Below are 23,598 nucleotides of genomic sequence, written 5' to 3'. Positions count from 1 at the left end.
CATTGCAAAACATGGACTCTCAATCTTATTTGTTTGCCTTATATCTGTATACAGATCTCTCTAACTGTTAACAACCTTAATACTTGTGTGTAGCACTGATACGTCTGAAAAGCTGGTATGTGGTAAAAAGTAATAAAGACTTCCACCTGCTATGTTGATGCTTTGGTAGTTTAAATTTTCATTCAAGGGAAATAAACTTGTGTGGTAAGGTGCTTTTACAGAGAAAATTAAAGCCATCTATAAAAGACATGGATGTATCATTTCCATTTACTTGCATATAAATAGACCTGGATATTTTCCTTCTGCTCCATACATACAAGATCATACAAAGTGAAATGAAATGAGCTTTACTGGAAAATTAATTTAAAAAAATAAATTGGTTTAAAGAGTAGGGGGGAAATAAGATTGATTTCAGGCTGATTAAAAAAGGGCCACCAATATATATTTCTGAATTCATATTATTCTATGAATAATATATGCAATGGGATTATAGTTAATGAAAGGATGAGTCAAGAAATAAATGGGTTTATGTTGCCAGTGGGAAATATCAAGTACAGTGTAAGAACACTACTGTATATAGTCTGGATAACTTCATACTGTTCCAGATAATGTGGTGTGCTCTGAAAAAAGATGCTGCTTACAGGGAAGAAAGGTAAACCTAGAAGAAGAAAAGTAAAACAATGAGAGTGAGCCTTTTCTTTGTAATTTTGAAAAGTGTTTCTCCTAAGAGCCATTTCCCAACAGTGTGCCTCCACAGTCATGAGCAGAGCTACACTTGACCAATTGCTGTGTAGGAGGACACACCAGACCTCAAATATCTGTTATTAAAGATTTCCTTGTACTGAACTACTGCAGAGACACTGACACATAGTGTAAACCTAACTGGCCCTTCAGGAAGATTTTCTAGGAGAAGTTCAATCTGGTGTGTTTTACCGTGTAATTAAGGACAGCAGGAAAGGGAAAGCAGGAAGAAGAAGGTTCAGTACTTCTATATGAATTCCTCTGCCATGCAACCTGCTGCACATATGCCACTGCAGGTGTCCTCAGTGGAGGACTGCAGTCCCCTTGCTGAAGGGTCACGGTCAGTCTAGGTCCGTATCGCTACAGAGGGCACAGTCCTGCTTTTGTCATGATTTCCTGTCCTCACTTTCCTTATAAACGTTTGCACAGCCATGCCATAACTGAGATTAAGGAATTGACTTGGTTTAAAGCCAAACATCTAATTTGTTTTCATTTCTTCTGGGGTAGCTGAGGTGAGATAAAGTCAGACATGATTCATTATGCTTTTGCATGATGGCCAGTTCCAGCACAAGGGAGGAACAGAGGTGAGAATGTCTGGGTAGGATGAACTAGTAAATCACAGAATCACAGAATGTAAGAGGCTAGAAGGGACTTCAAAAGATCATCTAGTCCAACCCCTTCCACCAGAGCAGGATCACCTAGATTAGGTCACACAAGAACATGTCCAGGTGGGGTTTGAATATCTCCAGAGAAGGAGACTCCACAACCTCTCTGGGCAGTCTGTTCCAGTGCTCCATTAATGTCACAGTGAAAAAGTTTTTTCTTATGTTCCCATTGAATGTCCTGTGCTTCAGCTTGCAACCATTGCCCCTTGTTCTATCACTGGACATCATTGAGAAGAGCCTGGCTCCATCCACTTGGTGCCCTTTACATATTTACAGACATTGATGAGGTCACCCCTCAGTTTCCTCCAAGCTAAAGAGACCCAGCTCCCTCTTCTTATAAGGAAGATGTTCTACTCCCTTAATCATCTTAGTGGCCCCGTGCTGGATTCTTTCAAGGAGTCCTATGTCCTTCTTGAACTGAGGAGCCCAGAACTGGACACAATATTTCAGATGCAGTCTCACCAGGGCAGAGTAAAGGGGGATGAGAATCTTTCTTGACCTACTAACCACCGCCCTTGTAATACACCCCAGGATGCCATTGGCCTTCTTGAGCAGTGAACAGCACTGTTTCTTCTTAACCTGTGTGCCATACTAAGATGACTTAAAGTAGCAATAAAACTGTGCCCTTTGTTTCTTGTACCCTGATAACTCCATGCCTCAGCTAAGCTTGCATACAGACAGCACTAACAGTTCAGCGGCTAGAGCGCATCTTTGAAGCCACTAATAACTTTATCACATTCAAATATGAAGCTGTGTCAATAGTTATGCCGGGTTTGACACCAAAACTTTCATTCCTCATCTGCAGTTTTGAGACTGAGGCTAGATCAGGCTGACTATGACAGAAGGAAGGCAGAACATTGTTGCTTGGAGCTCATTTATACAATTTATTTCAGTATCATGAGATCTGACATGTTGTAAGAGAAATCTGGCACGCAACATGTATTTGCATTTGGAAAGAAAGGCAAAAGGAAACAAATTCAGAAAAGTGAAATGCCAGTCCAAGGACTGTGATTACGTTGTAGTCATCATTTTAAAAGTTGGCACAATACAGCTGGTATTACAAAGTCACCTCAGGAAATTCCCTTCCCAAGCATTTGGGAGAAACATCAGTGCCTCAGTCCTGGAAGAGATGCTGATGCTGAGGTTGTAAAGTCAAGGTGCTGTACTGTTTGCCAATGTATGCGGTTATATTACAGTGGGGTTTATTTGTTGTTTTGTTTGTTGGGTGTTTTTTTTTCCTTTCTTTTTGTTTTAAGTCAGCTAAAGACACTACAGGGACTGTCAGGTTGTAAACAAATGGCACAGGTCATAATGCAAGTATCTGATTAGAAATTAAGATGCTGCCCTCTATTGTGAGAAACCCATCCAAGGCCTCTCTCTGCGGTTGTGTCTCCTCCACTGTTGAATCACTGCTGAGGACTGCCATGGGTTATGGTAATCACTCTGTGTCCAGTCCCAGCTACTGGGGAACATCCAGACTTCCACCATTACTTCCAAGCTGCAGCATGCGGCATGTGTCAGTGGGCACAAGGCCTCCTCCACAAACCCTTTCAGTACCACTGTCAGGTGACTTCTGTGCCACTCTCTGGACCTGCTGCTGGAGAGCCCTGTTTGTGCATGAGTACATCTGAGTGTCTGCCTGCCAGTGAGGTAACTGGGAAACCAGGGGGAAGTTAACGGGTGGACTGGATGCCTAAGGCTAGTTACTGGGGAATCCAGACTGTATGTGTGTGTGTCTCTCTCCCTGTATATATCTATATATATGTGTATGTATACATTCCCATAACAGGCTTCCATCCTGGTTAGATGAAGAGTGCAAGAGGATGAGGTTGTTGATGCTGTTGGAATTTGTGTGTGTGCTCCCTTTTTTGTGTTGATCTGTGTAGTTAGTCAACCACATATATATGTGTATGCATATATACTGTTATTGTGCAAATGTGTGTATTTGGAACATAGGCTCAGCAGTGTTACAGATTAGACCTAAGAATATGGATCTAGGGTAGCCATACTGTTATTGGGCTACCAGATTTGGCAACTCCTAACACTTTAAACACAGACTTGCAGGAATCAGACCCCAGTGGAGCTCTTCCTTCACATAATGTGCTTCTGATTATTGTATCGTATATTCACATGTAGATTAATTATATGTCTCTGAAATATGAATATTAATATTAGGAAAGGTCTGGCCTACTTTGTTATTTGCCTTTATTTCATCTTCTCTTTTTGTGGATCACAGTGACCACCTGCAACACTGAGGAGCACTTTACTTATCTAGCCAGATTGACCCTGGCTGCAATCTGCCTCCTAATGGACCATTCTCTGGATAATAATAAATTGCATGATTTTGACACCTTTCCACCCATTACAAACTATTACCAGAGCTGGGACACTATGTGCCCACCTGAGCATCTTGGCACTGTTCAACTTCACAATCCCACTACAAGCAACTCTGCTTCCTTCCATCTCCTTTGTTCTTATCTATGGCACTGCACAAACTGGGTGCTTAGAAAGTGTCAGACAGAGGAAACAAGAGAGGTGGAGACAGCAAAGGTACAGTCCCATGCAACCAGCCCACAGACAACAGATGCCACTTTATTTTCTCATGTCTAACTTTGTTGAAAGTTCCAAGGTTACTGCAGCTGCTGGGGTTAGGAGATACTTTTAATATTCCCTTTAACAATGTGATTAGGAGCAGTTTTCCCCTTTATATTTAAAATGCTTTCAACACTGCTGTAGGATTAGGGGAAAAGAAAGTCTTCAGCCTTTCCAGCTGAAACTGTTCTTCTTTACATCAAAGTATCTGTGGCTTTTTGGAGAAGACGTAGTTGGATCTCTCATTGATGCTTAACTTGAGTGCAGAGGGCTACACACCTTCCACTCATTGCTCATATAGTACACCAAGTGTTTCGTGTCTAGAACAAAAATGGTGGCAGCTCCTCCAACCTCAGCTGTGAGAAAAAGCTGCTCAGGCACCTGCATCCTGAAGATGATTCAGTTCTAACAATCCTAAGCAGACATCACTGCAAGTAGTGTAGGACCAAGGGCCATTCCTCTTTCTCAAAGGGAGCTGCTGTACTCCTGGATTTCTATTCCCCCTTTGCTGTGCCCATTTCCATTAGTCACACCACAAAATTCCTACCTCTAGACAGAAAATCTGTATAGCTGCTTGCAGCCTTGACCCCATTGTGTGTAAGTCTGGGGCACAGCTCCCTACCATGAAGTTGAACCCACTTTCCAAATCAATGAACCTCACTGAAACTTTCTTGTTTTCTGCCTTCTCAGAAAATCGGGTAGGGTGAACTAGCAAGTGCTGTGCCCAGCACATGTCTGATCTGTTCCTGATGGATTACAACATAAAGAGCTTTATTCCTGCTGGAGAAGGAGATGATGGATAAGCTGAGTTCCACACATTCCTCATGGCACAGAAGGGAGGAGCTGAGTGTTGGAAATGGTGTAGGAATCTGTGCAGAGGCATATGAGTGTACGACTAGGTAATGATTTCTTGTAACCCAATCACTGACAAAGCAAGCTAATCCCTGGAAAGAAATTATGTATTCAGGTGCGTTTTAGCTGGGCTGAGATTTGGTCAGATATCTGATCTAAACTCTATCATGCTTCTTAGTCAAGTCAGCCTCTGTTTTACAGCAATGAAAGTCAACAACAATACTTCCTAGGTGCAGGAGAGAAATTCTTGTTCCTTAAAATAGCTGTCATTATGTGTATTGTTTCACTCTGTTGTCAAACCAGGGCAATTTTTGGTAAAAAATGTATTTGCTTCTCATTCAGATTTAGGTCTTCAATGCAACAGCCAAGGTGTATATCATACATGATGGTGTGTCCTTCATGCTTTGCAAATAAGGAAATACAAATTCAACCACGTGTTGCGTGACAAAAAAGAAATGAACATTTGCTGGAGTGTGTATCCTGCGTTAACTTTTTCAGGTTCATCTTTGTCATGGTTTGCAGCAGAAAAAGATCACTTGAAGTAAGAGATACTACAAATGCCAGCTGTTCCAAAGTTTAATAACTAGTTTCCCCTGAAGAGAAAGATAACAAGCAGATTAAAATGGACTGCTGTGGAGGCAGCTGGACTGACTCTATGTAACCTACTCCTGTGCTCTGTAATTCAGTTCTTCTGAGACTGAGAGATTGTCATTATTGAGGTTCACAAGGGCATGTAATATATAAATCACATCTATGGTAGCAAAGTGATAATTTCTTTTGATGAATAGAAGGTAGCTACACGTGGGTGAGAAAAGTACCATGTTTTCCTGTGATTTTTTACAATTTGAACAATTACAGCAGCTATTATTGCAGAAGTGCTGCAGGAAGGAAATTCAACGCTATGCTAGCTGTCTGCATCAAAGCTTGTCTTGATCGCTGTGTCACAGAGAGAGCTTTCTCCTCCTCCAGCGTTAAAAGAATAGGTGAAGACTAACCATGTGGCTCTTGCCAAGTTTCAGGGCAAAGTAACCTTTCCTTTAAAAACCCACTAATCTCTTGCATAATATGCAGTGTACAAAGTGATCCATTCTATAACTGCGTCGGCTGAACTAAAATCTTGCAGTACGAGTGATATGAAACAGGCACTTTAAATGGGACTATTTGAACCGAACCTCCTATATTACTGATTTTTAAGAGCAGAATGGGTCGTTACAAACATCTATGCTGAATAATGCCACGGCAAGTGAGATTGCCAACTACTGTGTTTCACACAGAATCCAGAAGCCGTCTGGTTAACCTTCCTCTTGCTGTTCCACTAAAGCAAGGTGGATCAGCAGCCCTATTGGTTTTATATATGCTTAATTGAAAAAAAAGCTCTCTAGAGTTTGCTCCTTTCTTATTTCTCCCTGTCTCTGATTCTGTATGGTCTATCTGTGGATTTCCAGAGGACTTACTTGAGAGTGTGGGTTGCTTTAGACAAATATGTAACTTGCAGTGTCCTATGTAGACTCAGCTCATGTCTGTCTAATGGGCAAAGCAGGGATGTCTTCTGGAGGAGGGTTTCTCTACACTTATACTCCTTTGCTTTTGCTTCTGGTCACTGCCATGGTACAGGTTAGGAGGACCTGTACTTTGGTCCTCCAAGGCAGCTCTGCATTCCTTTGGGTGCTTTGCAAATGCAGTGATTCCCCAGCCTTACTGAAATAGATGTTGCAGTCCAGATTCAATATCTCAGTGTTCGATTTGCACTTCAGGCCCAGACATGGGGGGACATACTAGGGAGATACTGGGGAGCTGTGTTTCTCAGCAACACCCCAAGCTTCCCACTTACACTCTGTTTCCCTTGGATATATTTGTGTGGTATTTCACAGTAGATGTGAACTCACTCTACCCACATACTGAGCCCACTGTGAGTGAGTCAGTTCCATCAAGCAAGCTGCGTAGCTCTGGTTAACAACCCTGAGGGGTTAACGGGGAGGTTAGCAGCTCCAGTTTGGTGACAACCAAAGTCCTAGTAACAGAAGGAGTGTGTGCCCCCCTGCAATCCCTACAGGGAAGCAAAATTTAAATGAACCCTTTCCTGTTTAAATTTCAATTTTCTGTGCCTGAGTTTCTCATCCCTTCTGTACTGATACGCTCTGTGCCTTGCACTTGCCATAGGAGTTTGTGTGTGCCGATAAAGCTTGTGACCAAAGTCACTCCTGGCCCACCTTCATGTGAAATGCTCTGCCAGAGAGGGGTTTATTCTTTCTGTGATGTCCCTTGTGGTAAAACAGAGTTGGCTTCTGTGACACAGTGGCTTCCAGCACCGCAGCTACTGGTAACAAGGTGGTTTTGTTAAGCATTTGTTAAGGAAGGTGAGAGCTCTGCTACCTCGCTGCTGTGCTGCTGAGCTGTGCATGCTTCACGGGCCTCTGTTCCTGGCAGGGGCTGTCTAATGTATGCAAAGCAGGGGGAAGACATACGGCCACCCAGGATGCATTGCACAAATGTAATTAATTCCCCTGAGGGCTTTGGAGGTGGGGAGTTAGCACTCCCAGCCTCACTCTTATTGCATACACAAGTAGTGGGTCATACACCTTAGGCATTACATGTGCTGTGGGTGTTTGTATTATAGTAATTTATGAACTCGAGTTTATATGAACCCTCCGTGCCAGGTGTCATGCAGAGGTAAAAAGAAGTATTTTGAGAGGATTCATTCAATCAAAAGACCATTTGCAGCCAAGCGGGTCACTAGTGGGAGTCCTTATTTGTGTTCATTAATATGTAAAGGCCAAGAGTCAGAAGGACAGAGCCAGGCTCTTCTCCGTGATGGCCAGCGATAGGACAAGGGGCAACAGGTACAAGCTGGAGCATAGGAAGTTCCATGTGAATATAAGGGGAAACTTTTTCACTGTGAGGGTGATGGAGCCCTGGGACAGGCTGCCCAGAGAGGTTGTGGAGTTTTTTTCTCTGGAGACATTCAAACCCGCCTGGATTCATTCCTGTGCGATTTAGTCTAGGTGATTCTGCTCTGGCAGGGGGGGTTGGACTAGATGGTCTTTTGAGGTCCCTTCCAACTCCTAACATTCTGTGATTCTGTGATTCTTTGACTACAGTCTCTGCCAAGTGTTATCTGGGCTTAGAGGGAGAGGCTGGCTTGTAGCTGGAGAAGAACAGGGCTTAGCCCTGGATGCATGCTTCCTCAAAGGAAGAAACTCTGCTAGCTGGGGCTCTGATGCAGGTCCACATATTAGCAGGCAGTTAACTTATGAGTGGTCATCAGCGCCAACACTGACCCTTTAACTATCCCAGGTTTCAGGGGACAAAGTAGCTCCCAAGGACAGAAGGACAAAGGTATAAGGTAATGTCCTACACAGAGTTCCTCACTACTCATAGCCCTCCAGATAAAGAGGTTTATTTGGTTCCTTTGGATATTATGCTACTACTAAGCATTCACCACATTTAAGTGCTTCTCCAGCTGTCCTTGGCTTCCTGCTGCTCTCCCTTTCTGCTTCCGAAAAAGCTTTTTCCCTCTTTATCCATTTTCCATGCATTTAACATATGCATACATTCCCACTGAACATGGCCCCCACCAAGCCCATCTCTTCCCTCCTATCTTTGCTGCATGGTAAACATGGTTCAATTTCTTGTGCAAAGGCACTCTATAACCCATATTTAATTCCAAAAGACAGCCTAACAGTTATGGACACGGATCCTGAGTAAGAAATGATTGTCACATCTACCAGCTTCCACAAGATTTAACTCAGCTGCCAGATATCAAAAGATATATTGGCAAGATGCAGAAGCTTTTCCAAGGTAAGGTGGTATTTGGGAGCATTAGGGGCTGCCCCACTACACATGCGCATCTGTTCTGTTCTGAAAATGGTGCAAAACATCCCTAGGGAGGGAGCAAATCTCAGGTGCTTTGCTCATAAAAGCTGTACTAGTGTAGCTCTGGGCACAGCAGTAGCTAAGTGATGCTCATGCTTTCACTGAGGGGAAGGACTTTTGTGTCACTTTCATGCCAGGGACAATTATGGAGATGACCTTACCGCATTCCTGGCCTTTCTGCAGGCACCTGGAAGGATACAGTGCTGGACACAGACTAAGATCCTGAGCTGACAGGATGCAGAAGTGCAGTGGGTTTGTTGTTACAGTGGGAGGATGTGTATTGCTAATGGCAGCCTCTTGACCTGCCTTTGCTGAGCAGGTTTTGTGCAGCTCCAAGCCATAGTTCACTCAGCTCCAGAAAAATACGACTTTTAGGCTGTGTCATCATTTTTTGCAACGTACCTCAGAAAGCAATAAGAGTCTTGCTGTGCCCATATCAAGGGACAAAATTAATCATATGCTTAGTGTTTAATGCAGTGGCTTTCTCCATTTTACCCTCCTGTATTATTAGCTGATATATCATTGTATTGCAATCTCCATCTCAGCTGTGCTTATGTCACTTGCTTTAATATCTCTAAGTTTCTATACACTAAATGGGGAAATACTTCCTTGGCCTTATGCTTTCTCTGTGTTGTCTCTCACTGGAGACCATTCAAGGTAAGGAATAAATCTTATTTCATATATTAAATAGGCCTGGAAACCTAGTGTTGCCTTACAAGAAGTTCTAATGATTCTTTTTGAATGCTTTCACTCCAAATGTTCCAAATTCTTGAAGCGAATAGTTTTTAACTGCTAAAAAATTTTCTTGTTTCCTGTCAACATTTCAAAACAAGAGAATAACTTGGTTTTTCTCATGCCATTTTTTGGTTTAAAAAACTTGAGATGACATTTAAGAGAAAATGAAAATGTTCTGTTTCAAAAACAGAGTAAAAATAAGAAGCTTTTATTTTGACATCTCTTGAGAGTGAAAATAAAATTTCCTCTCGTTAAAGTATTTTCCAGCAAAATCACTTTTGACATAATGCTAACTTTTTTTGAAGTGAAAGGAGAAGGGACTGGCATGAAAATGAGTATGTTGAGTCCACAGGGACTGAAAATGTCCTTGAAGTTGGCTTAGGGAATGGAGTGTTACTGGCACGCAAATCAGGATATGTAGACTTGAGGCTGTAATATGTTTTTCAGCAGGTTGTTCCATACATGCTTTTCAGTTTAACAATTTACTGATAAGCAATGCAATAAGGAACATTCTATTGTTAGATCCTCCAATGAGCCAGAGTCTGGCATTTCCTAAAGCTCCAGCCTGCCACTGAAGCAGAAGGGGTTATTTTAGCATCCTGCAGAGGAGTCTGTGGCAGCTGATGTTGCTGAACAGCACGGAGACATTTGCCTTGATTAGGCAGAATTTGCAGCGTTTTCATTGGTCTCTGAAGCTGATGTGTAGGAGAGTTTCTCCTGCACCCGTTTGGAAGCGTGCATGGATGTAAGGGGCTATAAATGAGTGCCACAGTTTCCTACATAACCTTGTGCTTGACTTGGATTACAAAGCATGTGTGTGCACACACAAATACACACACACATACACACACCCACACGCACACCCACACCCACCCACCCAAAGGTTTTTTTCTCTTTGATGCAAGGATTTAGTCCTGCGTGGTAGCAAGCAAAAGAGTAACTGAAAACAAGATCAGTGCAGGGCTGTCCAGCTGTTTCTTGTCATTACCATTTCATGTAAGTATAAATGCAGCAATCGCTGTCTCCTGTTGCTTTCATTGTTTTGATACCTGGGAGCCATAGTCAGAGGCTAGGGATATGCCACGTGATGCCCAGATCAGCATGATTAGACAGTCCCTTAATGACAGAGTGTATAACATATGCCTAGGACGAAGGACAGCAGATGGATACAGATGAGAGGAGGACTAGGCAGCCATGTAGGGGGATTGCAAGAGTGTACCAGCTAAGTGAAGGTTTCAGTTTACGCACATCTGAGCTCTCCTGCAAACATCATTTCAAAGGAGAAACAGGACTGAGTCTGTGGATGTGTAGGGTGAACAATTCCCAACTAGGTGGAATACAGAGGGACTTCTCTGAATGCCAAACAGATGTAAGATAGAGACTGATTCCATGCACTCGTTGAAGGGGTGAGTTACTCAGCAATGAATCACAGAATCACAGAATCATTAAGGCTGGAAAAGACCTCCAAGATCATCTACTCCAACCACTCTCCTACCACCTATATTACTAACTAAACAATGTCCCTAAGTACCTAATCCAATCACTGAATCACAGAACATTAGGAGTTGGAAGGAACCTTGAAAGATGCCAGAGCATGATCACTTAAACTAAATCACACAGGAACACATCCAGGTGGGCTTTGAATGTCTCCAGAGAAGGAGACTCCACAATCTCTCTGGGCAGTCTGTCCCACTGCTCCATCATCCTCACAGTGAAGAAGTTTCTTCTTACAATCACATAGAACTTCCTGTGCTCCAGCTTGCACCCATTGCCCCTAGTCTTATCGCTGGCCATCACGGAGAAGAACCTGGCTCCATCCTCCTGACTCTCGCCTTTTACATATTTATAACATTAATAAGGTCACCACTCAGTCTCCTCTTCTCCAAGCTAAACAGGCCCAGCTCCCTTGATCTTTCCTTGGACACCTCGACGGACGGTAACTCCACCACCTCCCTGGGAAACCCATTCCTATGCTTAAGCAATAAGGGATGATTTGGGTATGGGCAGTGAAGGGTCTTGAAAATAGAGACCAGAAGTTCATCTGATATGACAGAGCAAAGAAATGGTAGAAGGGTATGAACAAAGAGGAACAATTGATCAGAGCTGTTTGGTTACTCATGAAAGCCAGAAACAAAGGTTCTGTAATGATGGTACCACTAGAACTGGCAATCTGGACCCAGCTGTACAAATAGTCTAACAAAAGTAGATTTCAGAGATGCAAGAGACAGAAAGTCTACAACCTACTGTGTTTCTCTAGAAAAATCACTTCTAAATAGCTTGTTTTAAAATTAGGTCATCTATATTACTGTAATAGACCCTGCCCATTACTGCACAAGTTAGAAACAAGATGAGAGCTGGGGCCCTAGTGCATTAGTTGCTGTTCAGGTATAAAGTAATGGCAATTTATTTTCCCCATTGCTATTTAGTTTTTATTTCAGTTTGAGGGAGAAACTGTTGGGGTAGGATGTGGAAGTCAGAGAGAAGACAGGTACAGAACAAAAATGTGAAGAAAGATTGAAGAAACATTTAAAGGGCAGAAGTGCATGAGGAACAGATGAAGATACTTTGTGAGAGACCGAAAAGTTGACAGAGAGGAAAGAGTTCCTTTTCAGACCAAAGAAAACACCCTAGTGAGCTGAAGTGGGACTGTGGGCCCTTGCTTTCACTGCTTATGCAGCTGCTCCTTCCAGCTTGAGTGGGTTGACTCCTCCCTTGTTATTCCCTTGTGCTGACTGTAGAGCATATCTGAATAGCAAAGAGATTTGCAATTAAGAGAAATGCTTCACAGAGCTAAAAAAGTTCTCACTTTTGCTGAATGTATATTTTGTTGCCTTTTTTTTTTAAGCCATTCAATTAACAATTAATAACTTTCGGGGTGGTCACCTGCTTTTACCAAGCACTGATGCCTGATCCCTAGGTCTTCTGGCTAGCAAATAATAAGGTAAGGAGATTGATTTATCATTGCTAAAAAAACCTGTTGCCTGGGTACCTTCATACTTCTGCATTCCTGAAAGAGAATGACCTAAAAAAGGGCAGTGCTTGTAAGCAAGCCCTTTGCCATTCAGCTGAGAGACCTTCTCAACTGCACCTCTGCTCTGTCCATCCATCCCTCACTTTGTGCACCAGGCCTGGGTAGGAAAGGCTGGGGGGTAGCAGATGGGAGGCTGACTGTTGCTCAGTTTGGAAAGCAGCTCCTAACATTTGGCTCACACCTGTCAGCAGACTCCATATACACTTGTTTATCCTCCTCTGTACCATATGTTTCTATGTAAAATCAGTTCCAATGATCTATTGCCTTACTTCTATCACTCCTATTATGGTCGTAACTGAGCATTTCACAGTCGTTAATGCATTTACCCTGACAGGGTCCCTGTTGCGTAGGCACCTAATAGCACCCACTTTGCAGATGGGTTAGCTGAAGCTCAGATCAACAGCTCTTCAAAATTCTAGTTGAAATCAATGGGAAGGAAACACATCTCCAGGAGATGTGTGTTTGGTAGATCAAACTACGCACTCAGCTTCACCCAAAGAATTTGCAGTGGAGTGAGCAATCCCTGCTCTGGGTCCCACATGGGTGCTTGAAGTGGTGATTCTTCATTTCTTGATACAGAACCTTTCCATGCCTTTCCAAGACCCAGCAGACCTGTTCCATCTTTCTATAACCTTTGCCAGTAAATCCCCATCTCACAACTCTCTATGTCTTCACCAAGGCCGGGCAGAGATTCTGTCCTCAACAGATTTATTTTAAAAGTTAGTTAAAAGCCCAGAGGCCCAACTTAGTGATAGCAATCAGCTCAGAAGTGTTCTGCCCAAATGAGAAAAGCTGATATGCAAAAAAAAAAAGTGAAAAAAAAGCCGCTGGTGCTGTGGAGACTGCTTTTCCCATTTCCTCTACTCTTTGTATTCTTGATTGCCTCTCAGAAAAGAACTTCTTTGCAGCCCTTCAGATTTAAAGTCTATGTAGGAGAGGAACAGGGTTGGGTTGGTTTTTTTTAAGTGTACTGTACGTACCTATCAGTCACCTACTTATTAATTATAACTAAAAGCATGATTAATCTGTCATGGATAAGGCTGCTAAGTAACCCTAATCATGCTAATGCATTTCTGTCACTTATACAAAAGGCAGAATTATCATCAGTTTTTACATCCATGTGTACTAAAGCCCATATACACAGCAGCTACAGAGCACTGGTATCGTTCTTTCTGCCACAGATGGGATGAGGTTGCATCACAGATATCTGTATTGCCCCCACAGTGCCTGTGCAGTGATTTATTTCCTCAATATTAGTAGAATTTAATGATGTTATCTTTTGCAAATAATTTTGCCTTCTAAAATGGATAACAACTACAGTTATGAAAAGTATTTCCAGGGGCTTATAATGACTGTTACTGAAATTCCTCTGTAGGAGGGGTCAGCATGAAGACCAAGGTGCTACTTAAGCCCTGGAATGAGTGGGAGCTAAGAGATGCGTGGGTCTTACACAAGTGTGAACGTCTACAGAAAACAATTCTTTTCATATTGCAGAGCATAATGCTTTCCCTTCTGTGTTCTTTTTCTCTGAATTTTCAATTGATGTATTTTTTTAATAGCCTATATGTTGGAAAGTTAATTTCCAGGTGCCAAACTCAAAATCTGTAACCACACCTGAAATCCTTGGGCACCTATCCCGCAAAGCAGTCAATGGGTGGATATGCTAAATCACAGCTAAGCTACACTGTTTAACTATTAAAATGTTCTGAAGAAAAGCTTTTCACAGAGAAGAATTATGAAACTGACACCTCCAGATACAATACTCCCTACAGTATTAGAAGACTGGTGGATCACCCTTTGAAGGAACCATACCACTGATGCCTGAGTGACCAGCTTAGACTTAATGCCCTATTTCTGGATAGGTAAAGTATGAAGAATACAACTATTTGGCTCACTAAATATAGAAACTAAGGAGAAAAAACCCCAAGTTCATATTTGGGGTTTATACCAACTAGCTTTTTGGTTAAATACAATAAAATTTTCTAAAGGTTTTGGTGTGAACTGCCTAAAACTTGAGAACTTCATTACAGCATGGTGTGCATAGGATATAATCTGCATCCCTCTTGTGCTGCATGCCTCAGTGACCCAAATAGCAAAACTATTTTTCTTTTCTTCTGAATAAATCTTGCTGCATGCAGGCAGGGTACCAGTCAATACATTTCTGAGCATGCAAATTTATGAAAAAGTCGCAAAAGTTTGTATGGGGCGATAATTCTTTTGCTCTGACTATTGCAGTAGCCAAGTCACAGCCAGTGTAGTCAGGAAGATAGGTAAGAAAATGCAAACCAGAACAAGTGTTGTTTGTGTGGCTTTTACAGTCCTCCACTTGGCTAACTTTCTTTTTTACAGCTTTTTAGTCATCACAGTCTGCAGTAAAGCACTCTATAGTACATTGTTTGCAGCTATTCACATATACTACAGTGACACAGAAATTTTTAAGGTCATCATTAAAACTTGGAATGCTGTTCTGGACATAGCAATTTCACTCTTTGCTTGGAAAACCGTGCTCCACTTCCCTTTCTTATTAATAAACATGATATCCTTCTGTTTGCTTTCCTTTCACTCTGCACAGCTGTGCACTTCTCTTCCATCGAGAGACGGTCACAATTTTGTTTGTCACACTGAAATAGGGATTTTTTTCTTTTTAATTTATGAATAGCACACTCGGATTTTCCTTATGGAATAGAAATTAAAACAGCACTGACATTTAGAATGTAAAGGAGTTGCTCCAACTGATTACAGTTATGTTAAAATGAGTCACACACTTTTGGTCCATACTTCCTGAAATACACATCCATATATATTAAACACTATGACATCAGTGAGGAACTATTTTTACCTTGGTAATGAAAGCTGAATACATTTGTCAACTTCTCAAATTATATTTAATCCAGTGAGCATACAGACAAGTTAGAAAAGACACTTGCTCTCAAATAGCAGCAGAGCTCACTTGTACATGTCTGAAAATGCTGTGCTTGCAAAGGCATGTAAAATATTTGCAGTTTTGAGATGTAGGTGAGAAGAACACTGTAAAAACATAAAATAAATTAGGTTTACTACGAAGAATTAAACTCACCTGTCAACAAACGCATGGTGAAGTACAAAGATAGGATCATTTGCAGAGCCTTGTACTTGGGACATGGAACCATTCATGTAGATGTGAAGTGCGTTATGCAAACCGCTTTGAGATATATTTGATATTGCAGTCCGTGGATCAGCAAAGCCTATATATTGAAGAGGAAATCACATGCTGATATGACAGTGCATATAATTCTTTACCCAGTAAGACTGAAGATCAAAGTACCTACTTTAACTTCATTTACGTTCAGCTTTTTAGACAAGGGCTTAGGAAAAGACATAAAGGAGTGCTAATACGTTTCAAAGGCATAGCAAATTAGAATAAGCTAAACTAGAACTCCCGACGTAGCTAATGCAGTATATCAGGAAATGTGCTGCTTAATTGCTTTATATTTTTTAATTTCTTTGCCCATTGTGCCTGTCTGTGAAAAGGCAATGTAATCCCTGCAGACATCTATGCATGTGCATTTATTTATCATGAGAAAATATATTCACTTTATTTTTATTTTTGATCTCTGTACTTACTGGTTTCTAAAATAAAAGTTAATTATATCTCATTTATAGATTATTTAATATTGTTTGTCTCTACAGAACATGCTATTTTATTGGTGAGAGCCAACACAATGCAACGCAAGTTATAATCTGTACAAAAGGGTTTGGTAAATAATCAATAATCTTCCACGGCCAAATTTCCAGGATGAAAGTCTGTGGATTACTGTTATTTTGGAAGGCACTTAAAATATGCACTTTGGGAAGAGGTCATAAACCCCAGCTACCAAACAGGAAATACCGTAAGATCAGATCAGTCTCTCCATTAGTTTTTATTTTGGTAGCCTATCCATACCTCTGCTCTGATATTGGTAGCCCTTCTCAGCATCTCAATAGTCAAGCTTCCCCCCTACTTCTAAGGACTCCTAATAAAAGTCAGTTTAACCACTGTATCTTTCCCTGGGATCTTCCAGGAGATTAAAAGCAGAAACCTACACTATCCTCCCAATCTATTTTTTAACCTCATCCAAGTCCTACTATTTAAGCCCTGCTAGAAAACGTTTCATCTGTCTCTCTGATTTGGTTTGGAAGATATCTCATTCTCAAAATTTCTGTAATCTGCAGGAAGCATAGTGGAGACATATTAAAACATCTTTTCAATTTAATAATCAACTAAAAAAGGCTGTGAACAATATGCTTGTGATGTTTCTCAGAGTTTTCCTAATATTGTTGCAGTTTGTCAGGTCTGCCAGGTGGGGCAAAGACGATCTTGCTTTTCTCTTTGGGCAGTGCCTCACAGACTTTAAACTCTTGCTTTTATTACTTATTTGGACCAGGAACTATTCAGAATGAGGATCAGCAATATACTTTTGAGGTAAATCACACAAAAGTCCTGTTTCATGCTGTAACTCAATTTACAGAGCAATTTGTGTCATTGCAAGCTGGATTCCTTTTGGAAGAAATCTAAAATGTGACAACCATCAGTAGGTGTTCAGTTTGTGAGACTGAACTAGAGCTATTGTGAAAGAACCCTTTGCCTGTCAAATCCCTCATATATAACGAGGAAATCAGGTGCTCAGTGCCTACTGTTTTTCTCTTTGGATTTGCTCCTGGTTTAGTTACACAAAGTAGTAACTGAGAAGTGGCTAGAGTTGTCTTACAGTCATACTCTATGAACTTGTAAACCCGAGTTATAGACTCCACTGGGACTCTGATCTTCTGTGTGAAATGAATGCATCACTTTGCCACTAATTTCCCTCACTGGGCTCTGCCTTGTCTGTTAATCTCTTTAAACAAAAGGAAAGCATCTGGCACAAAAGCATCGATGATTGCCAGTGGGGTTACATCTGGCTGGCAGCCAGTCACTAGTAGGGTTCCCCAAGTCTCCACGTTTGGTTCAGTTCTTACTAATATTCTCATAAACAACCTGGACTAAGGACTACAGGGTGTCTTTAGTAAATTTGCAGATGACATCAAATTGAGAGGAGCTGTTGACTCCATTGAGGGTGGAGAAGCCTTGCAGAGAGACCTGGAGAAATTAGAGAGCTGGGCAATCACCAACAGTGTGAAGTTTAAGAAGGGCAAGGTCTGGATTCTGCAGCCTGGCTCACCATACAGACTAGGGGATCAGGTGCTGGAGGCCAGCTGTGCTGAGAGGGATTTGGGGGTCTTGGTCGACAGCAAATTACCCATGAGCCATTGGTGTGCCTAGGGCAGCCAGGAGGGCCAACTGTATCCTGCACAACACTGCCAGCCGGACCATGGATTGTTCTGCTCTACACTGCACTGGTGTGTCCTCACCTCGAGTCCTGGGTGCAGTTTTGGGTGCCAGAGTACAAGAGGGATACAGAACTATTAGTGAGTGTCCAGAGGAGGGCAATGAGGATGGTGAAGGGTCTGGAGCAGAAGATGTATGAGGAAAGGTTGAAGTTTGCTCAGCCTGGAGAAGAGGAGACTGAGGGGAGACCCCACAGTAGTCTATGGCTTCCTGACGAGGGGGAGTGAAAAAGATGCTGATAGAACCTGAGGGAATGGTATGAATCTATGACAGGGGAGGTTTAAATTGGATCCTTTACTGAGAGGACGGGTCAGGCACTAGAACAGGGTCTCCAGGGAAGGGTTCACAGTACTGAGCTTGACTGAGTTCCAGAAGTGTCTGGACGATGCCCTCAGTCCCATGCTCTGACTTGGGTGGGCCTGTGTGGAGCCAGGAGTTGGACTTGATGATCCTTATGGGTTCCTTACAAGTCTGGATATTCTATGATTCTATGATAAAAACACTGATAATTCTACTAAGGATGAAAATGTATTTGTGACAGTGAGGAACCAATATATGACAGTAACTATCCAGGATGGAACCAGGCTCTTCTCAGTGATGGCCAGCAATAAGAGAAGGAGAAACGGGTGCAAGCTGGAGTACAGGAAGCTCCATGTGAATATAGGAGAAATGTTTTCATGTGAGGGTGATGGAACACTAGAAGAGTCTGCCCAGAGAGGTTGTGGAGTCTTCTTCTCTGGAGACATTCAAATTCGCCTCAACACATTCCTGTGTGATTTAGTCTAGGTGATCCTGCTCTGGCAGAGGGATTGGACTAGATGGTCTTTTGAGGTCCCTTCCAACTCCTAATGTTCTGTGATTCTGTGATCTTTCTTATTGTAATAATATGACAAAGATTTTGAGAAATTCAAGGCAAGTTGGAGTTGAAAACATAATCAAGCCAGTTGAGGAGGTAGAGTTGGATTATGTTGAAAATTGTGAGACTTCAAGGTGATGTAAGTCTGGATTTAGGAGAGAAAGAGGAACATTTTTAATGCCTACAGATGCCTGCAGGTTTTAAATACATCACATGTAGCCTGAGATTTTGAAGATGCTTCAGGGTGACATAAACAGCAATGGGCAGAAGATCTCAATGGGAAAATCTTGCCCACAGAACTTTGTGTGATGGTGAATGCTATGTTACCTAGCTTTCAGTGGGGGGAAACTGCAGAATAAAATGTTACCTCTGAAGAATTATGTTCATTGACAGTCCATAACTCACAGCAACTGATGTCAACAATTTTGGCCTTCTTTTCTGATGACCACAACATGTGATCATTTGTATCAGCTGATGTAGCAATAATAGGAGATTTCTGTGAATATTAACTGAAAATGATCAATCTGTATATCATTCTGAATCAACTCTTCCACTTAAATTCAGCTGCATTATATCTGTGTTTAAGGGAAGATAAACTTTGTGCAGAGTGTAGGCAGAAAGATAGATGATTTATATCAGACTTGGGATACTTCTTAAAATTTCTTAATGCATTGCAAACACTTGATCTAATAATTCGTAAAATATATATAATACTCATTTTAGCTCTATTCAACTTTTCATGGAACGTCTGTACACAAGCAATTTATTTTAACAACCAAAATCATAATAACAACCCCACCCACAAGCTCTCAGTTAACTGGGGTGCGTTCAGTCAGTGTCAAAGGTGACATCATGTTTAACCATGCACATGAGTAGTTCTGACATCTGATATCTTGTTACAAAAACTCCATATAAACTACAAAGTGAGCAGGAATAAAACAAAAATGTGGTATCCCTTTATTTAGCTGGGCTTTTATTTGTTTCTCTAGAACTTTGTAAAATGCTTCAGGACAATCAGTTATTCAGGATGACATACTATGAAACGAGCTAGAGACAATTAAAGAGTATGTGAAAACATGACTAAGTTTTCAGAGCAGAGGAAGTTTTGCTAAGGTTGCTGCAATAAAATCAGCCCTACAGAAAACGTAAGGCTGTGGATCTACAAGTGCAGTGAGCTGAAATAGAGCTCCCTGGCTCCAGCTAGGCAGAACTCCACTTTCCCCACCTGCCTTGCTCCATAGGATGAGGGATGATGGTTTTAAACTAGAAAAGGGTAGATTTAAGTTGGATATTAGGAAAAAGTATTTCACTATGAGGGTGGTATATTACTGGAACAGGTTCCCCAGCGGAGGAACCTCCCCAGTGGAGGCCTCATCCCTGGAGATGTTCAAGGTCAGGCTTGATGGGGCTCTGAGCAACCTGATCTAGTGAAGATGTCCCTGCTTACTGCAGGGGGGTGGGCTAGATGACCAATAAATTTTCCTTCCACCCCAATACATTCAATGATTCTATGATTCTATGACATGTTTTCCTGGTCAGTCATTTTCTGAACTGATTTAGCTCACTAGCCTGGCAGTAAACTACTCTGGAGAATGGGATGTCAGTTTCTTTACAGGCTACCGAGATACTGTATCTCATATGATGAGAACCACTGGTGGTACCAAAAAAGGAGGGACAGCGACTGGATGAAAGAGACTACATAGAGAAGTAGAACTGTTCCTGATGGCAGTGAGCTGTTAAATCATCTGGCCAGCATAGGAACCCATAGCATTCAGACATCCTTTTTAAACTCTTGTTTCATTATGGTGCATTAGAAACAGCCATTAGGGCATACATCACTGAAATGAATGCAAATTTTACCAGTGATTTTGATAAGAGAAAAATATTTTTTGTAAGGGATCACTGAACTGATTCTACTCCTGGTCATAGTCCTGTAAATTAATGGTCCAGTAGATCCAGTAGATTTGAAGTAGCTTTTTTGGAGCCAGGCCAAATTAAATCAGAAGGGGTTTTAGCCAAAGTTTATTACAGGAGAACATAATGATGCCGCTCAAAATTAAGGCTGCCTGACAGTTTTTAGGATGATATATAGGTGGTTCTCATTGAACATGTAGTTGGATCATGTCCTTTAATAGAGTATTTAATGATATTAACTGGGGATTTTACAATCCAGTAATGGAGACCACAGAAGTCAGTGTATAATCAGTCAAATGCAAAGCTTTATATATTGAAAACTGTAGTGTTTTCCTCAGCTCCTCATTTGCTACTGACTGGAGCACCATTAAGTATGCTTAGCAGAAACTACACAGAGCTCAGAGACCATTAGCAACGTCTTTCTTGTGCTGAGGACCTTGGAGCTAGACACAGCACTCCAAGTGGGTCTTAAGAGAGGCCAGGATCACCTCCCATTACTGGTTGGTTACACTGGTTTTTATATGTGGCCAGCAGGACCAGGGCAGTGATCATCCCCCTGTATTCAGCACTGGTGAGGCTGCACCTCGAGTGCTGTGTTCAGTTTTGGGCTCCTCACTACAACAGAGACGTTGACATGCTGGAGCATAGTTGAGTCACCATCCCTGCAGGTATTTCAAAGACATAAAATCATAGAATGCTTTGGGTTGGAAGGGACATCAAAGATCATCCAGTTCCAATCCCCCTGCCATGGGCAGGGACACCCTCCACTATGTCAGATTGCCCAAAGCCTCACCCACCCTGGCCTTGAACACTCCCACACGCAGATACGGTGGTTAGGGAAGCGGTTTAGTGGTATACTTGGCAGTGATATGATTACAGTTGGAGTCAATGATGTTGAGGATCTTTTCCAACCTAATGATTCTGCGATTCTATGACTCTGTATCTAAACTCCAATATCTGATAAACAGTCCCATCTTCACTGAGCATGAGCTTTTCCTTAATAAGGATTTAACATTTTAAAGAAGTTCACGTCAGATTGATGCATTTATTTCAAAATAGGAATGAAGAAACAGCTATAAGGATTTTAAGGTCATATCCATGCTGGTTTTTGAAGTTACTGATCTTCTGGCTTATATTGGTGATTTTTTTTTTCCACTATTGGTGGTCTCACAGGAAATTTTTCATAGTTAAATCGTACATATTTTCTCAAGCAATATTATTAGTGTAATCACTCTAGAGTGCTGCAAGATCTGCAGAATTTGGCCTAGGGGCAATAGTAAATGAAAGTTTGTGATTAGCTAATTTAGACCATGTCAACATGTAGGTTTTTTTCTTAAAATTAGTCTTGTAGAGCTTCACTGTGGTCAGGGCTGAATAGTCTTTCTAGTTCTCTGCTAATAACCCTCAGCATCTTGACAGGATGTGTGGCATAAATTTACCCAGGGTTTGAGAGTTTGAGGTGGTTGAGGGATGTTTGCTGTAGGCTAAAACTTTTCTAATTAGAAGTTTTTTGTTGGCAAACTTCATTTTGAGAAACCACTGGTCATTAACTATATGGATTACAGTGAAAGAACTGAGAAGAATCTTCCAGATTAAAATCTCTCATTTCAGGAGAAAAAAAGGAAAATGTCATATTATAATGAAATTACATTTTGTAGTGTTTGATGTTTTATCCCATTATTTCATGACAGAACAGCAGTAATTATACATAATTGTGACAGACAGTGGAATGCTATGACATGGCTTGACTTGATACCATATGTCATGAGCTAATTAATGAATTGTGAAAGTGATATAGTTTTAGATTTTTTTAAATGTTCTTGTCTCACTTTGTAGAAAACTTAGAAGACACTGATTTTCATTCAAAGTTGCCATAAGTAAAATAACCTTGAATGTGGAATTTGCTCATAAAGAAATTCTAAGTGTTTTTAGCCATGTCTTATTCTTAGGCAGTAGCATTCAAAGTGTCACACCAAAACTGAAGTGCACAAAGAAGAAACCAAACTATTTCACTTGCAGTCAGCTAATCCATTTCTGATCTCACCTTCTGTTTATAAATGAGACCGGTATTTTTGGTTCTCTTCTTGTATCCATGAAGTGTCTAATGAAGTCAACAGTGCTCCCCAGATAGGGCCATGATTTAACAAATCCTATGCAAAATAACTGCTCCCACTTCAAGGGGTAACATATAAACTGATTTTAACCTGTTGTTTTTCATACAAAGCAGAAATTGCCCTGTCCCAGAGTAAGAGGGTAACCTGTTTGCTCAGTCTCAAAGAGGGGTTGTTTTACTGAATAATATTGAACTTTGCTGTTTAAGCTATTGTGCTTTCTTTTCAGTGACATCATTTCTGTCTCTGTAGGAGCATTTTCTATTCGTCAGATTCAGCCTGCATTGCTAGCATCTGCTGATAATGATGCTGATGCCTACCCCTTTGAAGGGTAAAAAGGTGGTGTCTCTTTTCTTGTGCACTCAAGCATGAAAAAGCATAAAATTTTGCCCAAAAGTGGATCTTCTATGTGATCAGTTTTTCTAAGTGATCATAGGTGTTGACTGTCTTGTTAGCTAAATAAGGAAGCTAGTTGACAGAAATGTTTATGGTCCTGTGCTGTAAAGTTGAGTGTTGAGGTAATTCAGATTAAAATATATAGAGAGAGATAAATGAAAAGAAATTTTAAAATCTATCTCAGAACAACACGGTGTCTAATGGAATAAGCTCTAGATCTAAAATAATATACATAAGTACCTATTGAGCCACATCTGGCTTACATTCAGACTCGTCACCAAAAAAGCCCCTTTTCATGGAACATGGACACAGTTTCACTCCAGTTATCTCTGGCTCTAATGAAATTTTCTTATGGAAAGAAAGGTAACATCACTCTGTTGACCTTTACTGTCCCCCATATCAACTCGTGTAGATCTCTTTTAGCTAGGCTATAAAAGTTAGACAAGAATGTAGTATCTGGCAATTGCACTGTGCATTGGACTATGAGC

General features: G+C 41.3%; 1 protein-coding gene across 1 annotated transcript in view; it reads right to left on the bottom strand.

The window, feature by feature from the left end:
• The window catches only part of TYR (tyrosinase), a gene marked incomplete at both ends in the record, with an annotated part of 51,712 nt that overhangs the window by 13,858 nt on the left and 14,256 nt on the right, over positions 1–23,598 (bottom strand). The window contains one exon of the mRNA XM_084279640.1: positions 15,566–15,713. Coding sequence (XP_084135766.1) covers positions 15,566–15,713 — 148 coding nt within the window. The remainder of the gene's footprint in view (positions 1–15,565; positions 15,714–23,598) is intronic.

This window comes from Gallinula chloropus, assembly GCF_964237585.1.
Source record: "Gallinula chloropus genome assembly, chromosome: 1".
Classification (NCBI taxonomy): Eukaryota; Metazoa; Chordata; class Aves; order Gruiformes; family Rallidae; genus Gallinula; species Gallinula chloropus.
The sequence above is the reverse complement of the archived record's forward strand: the minus strand, read 5'-3'. Positions and strand labels throughout refer to the sequence as shown.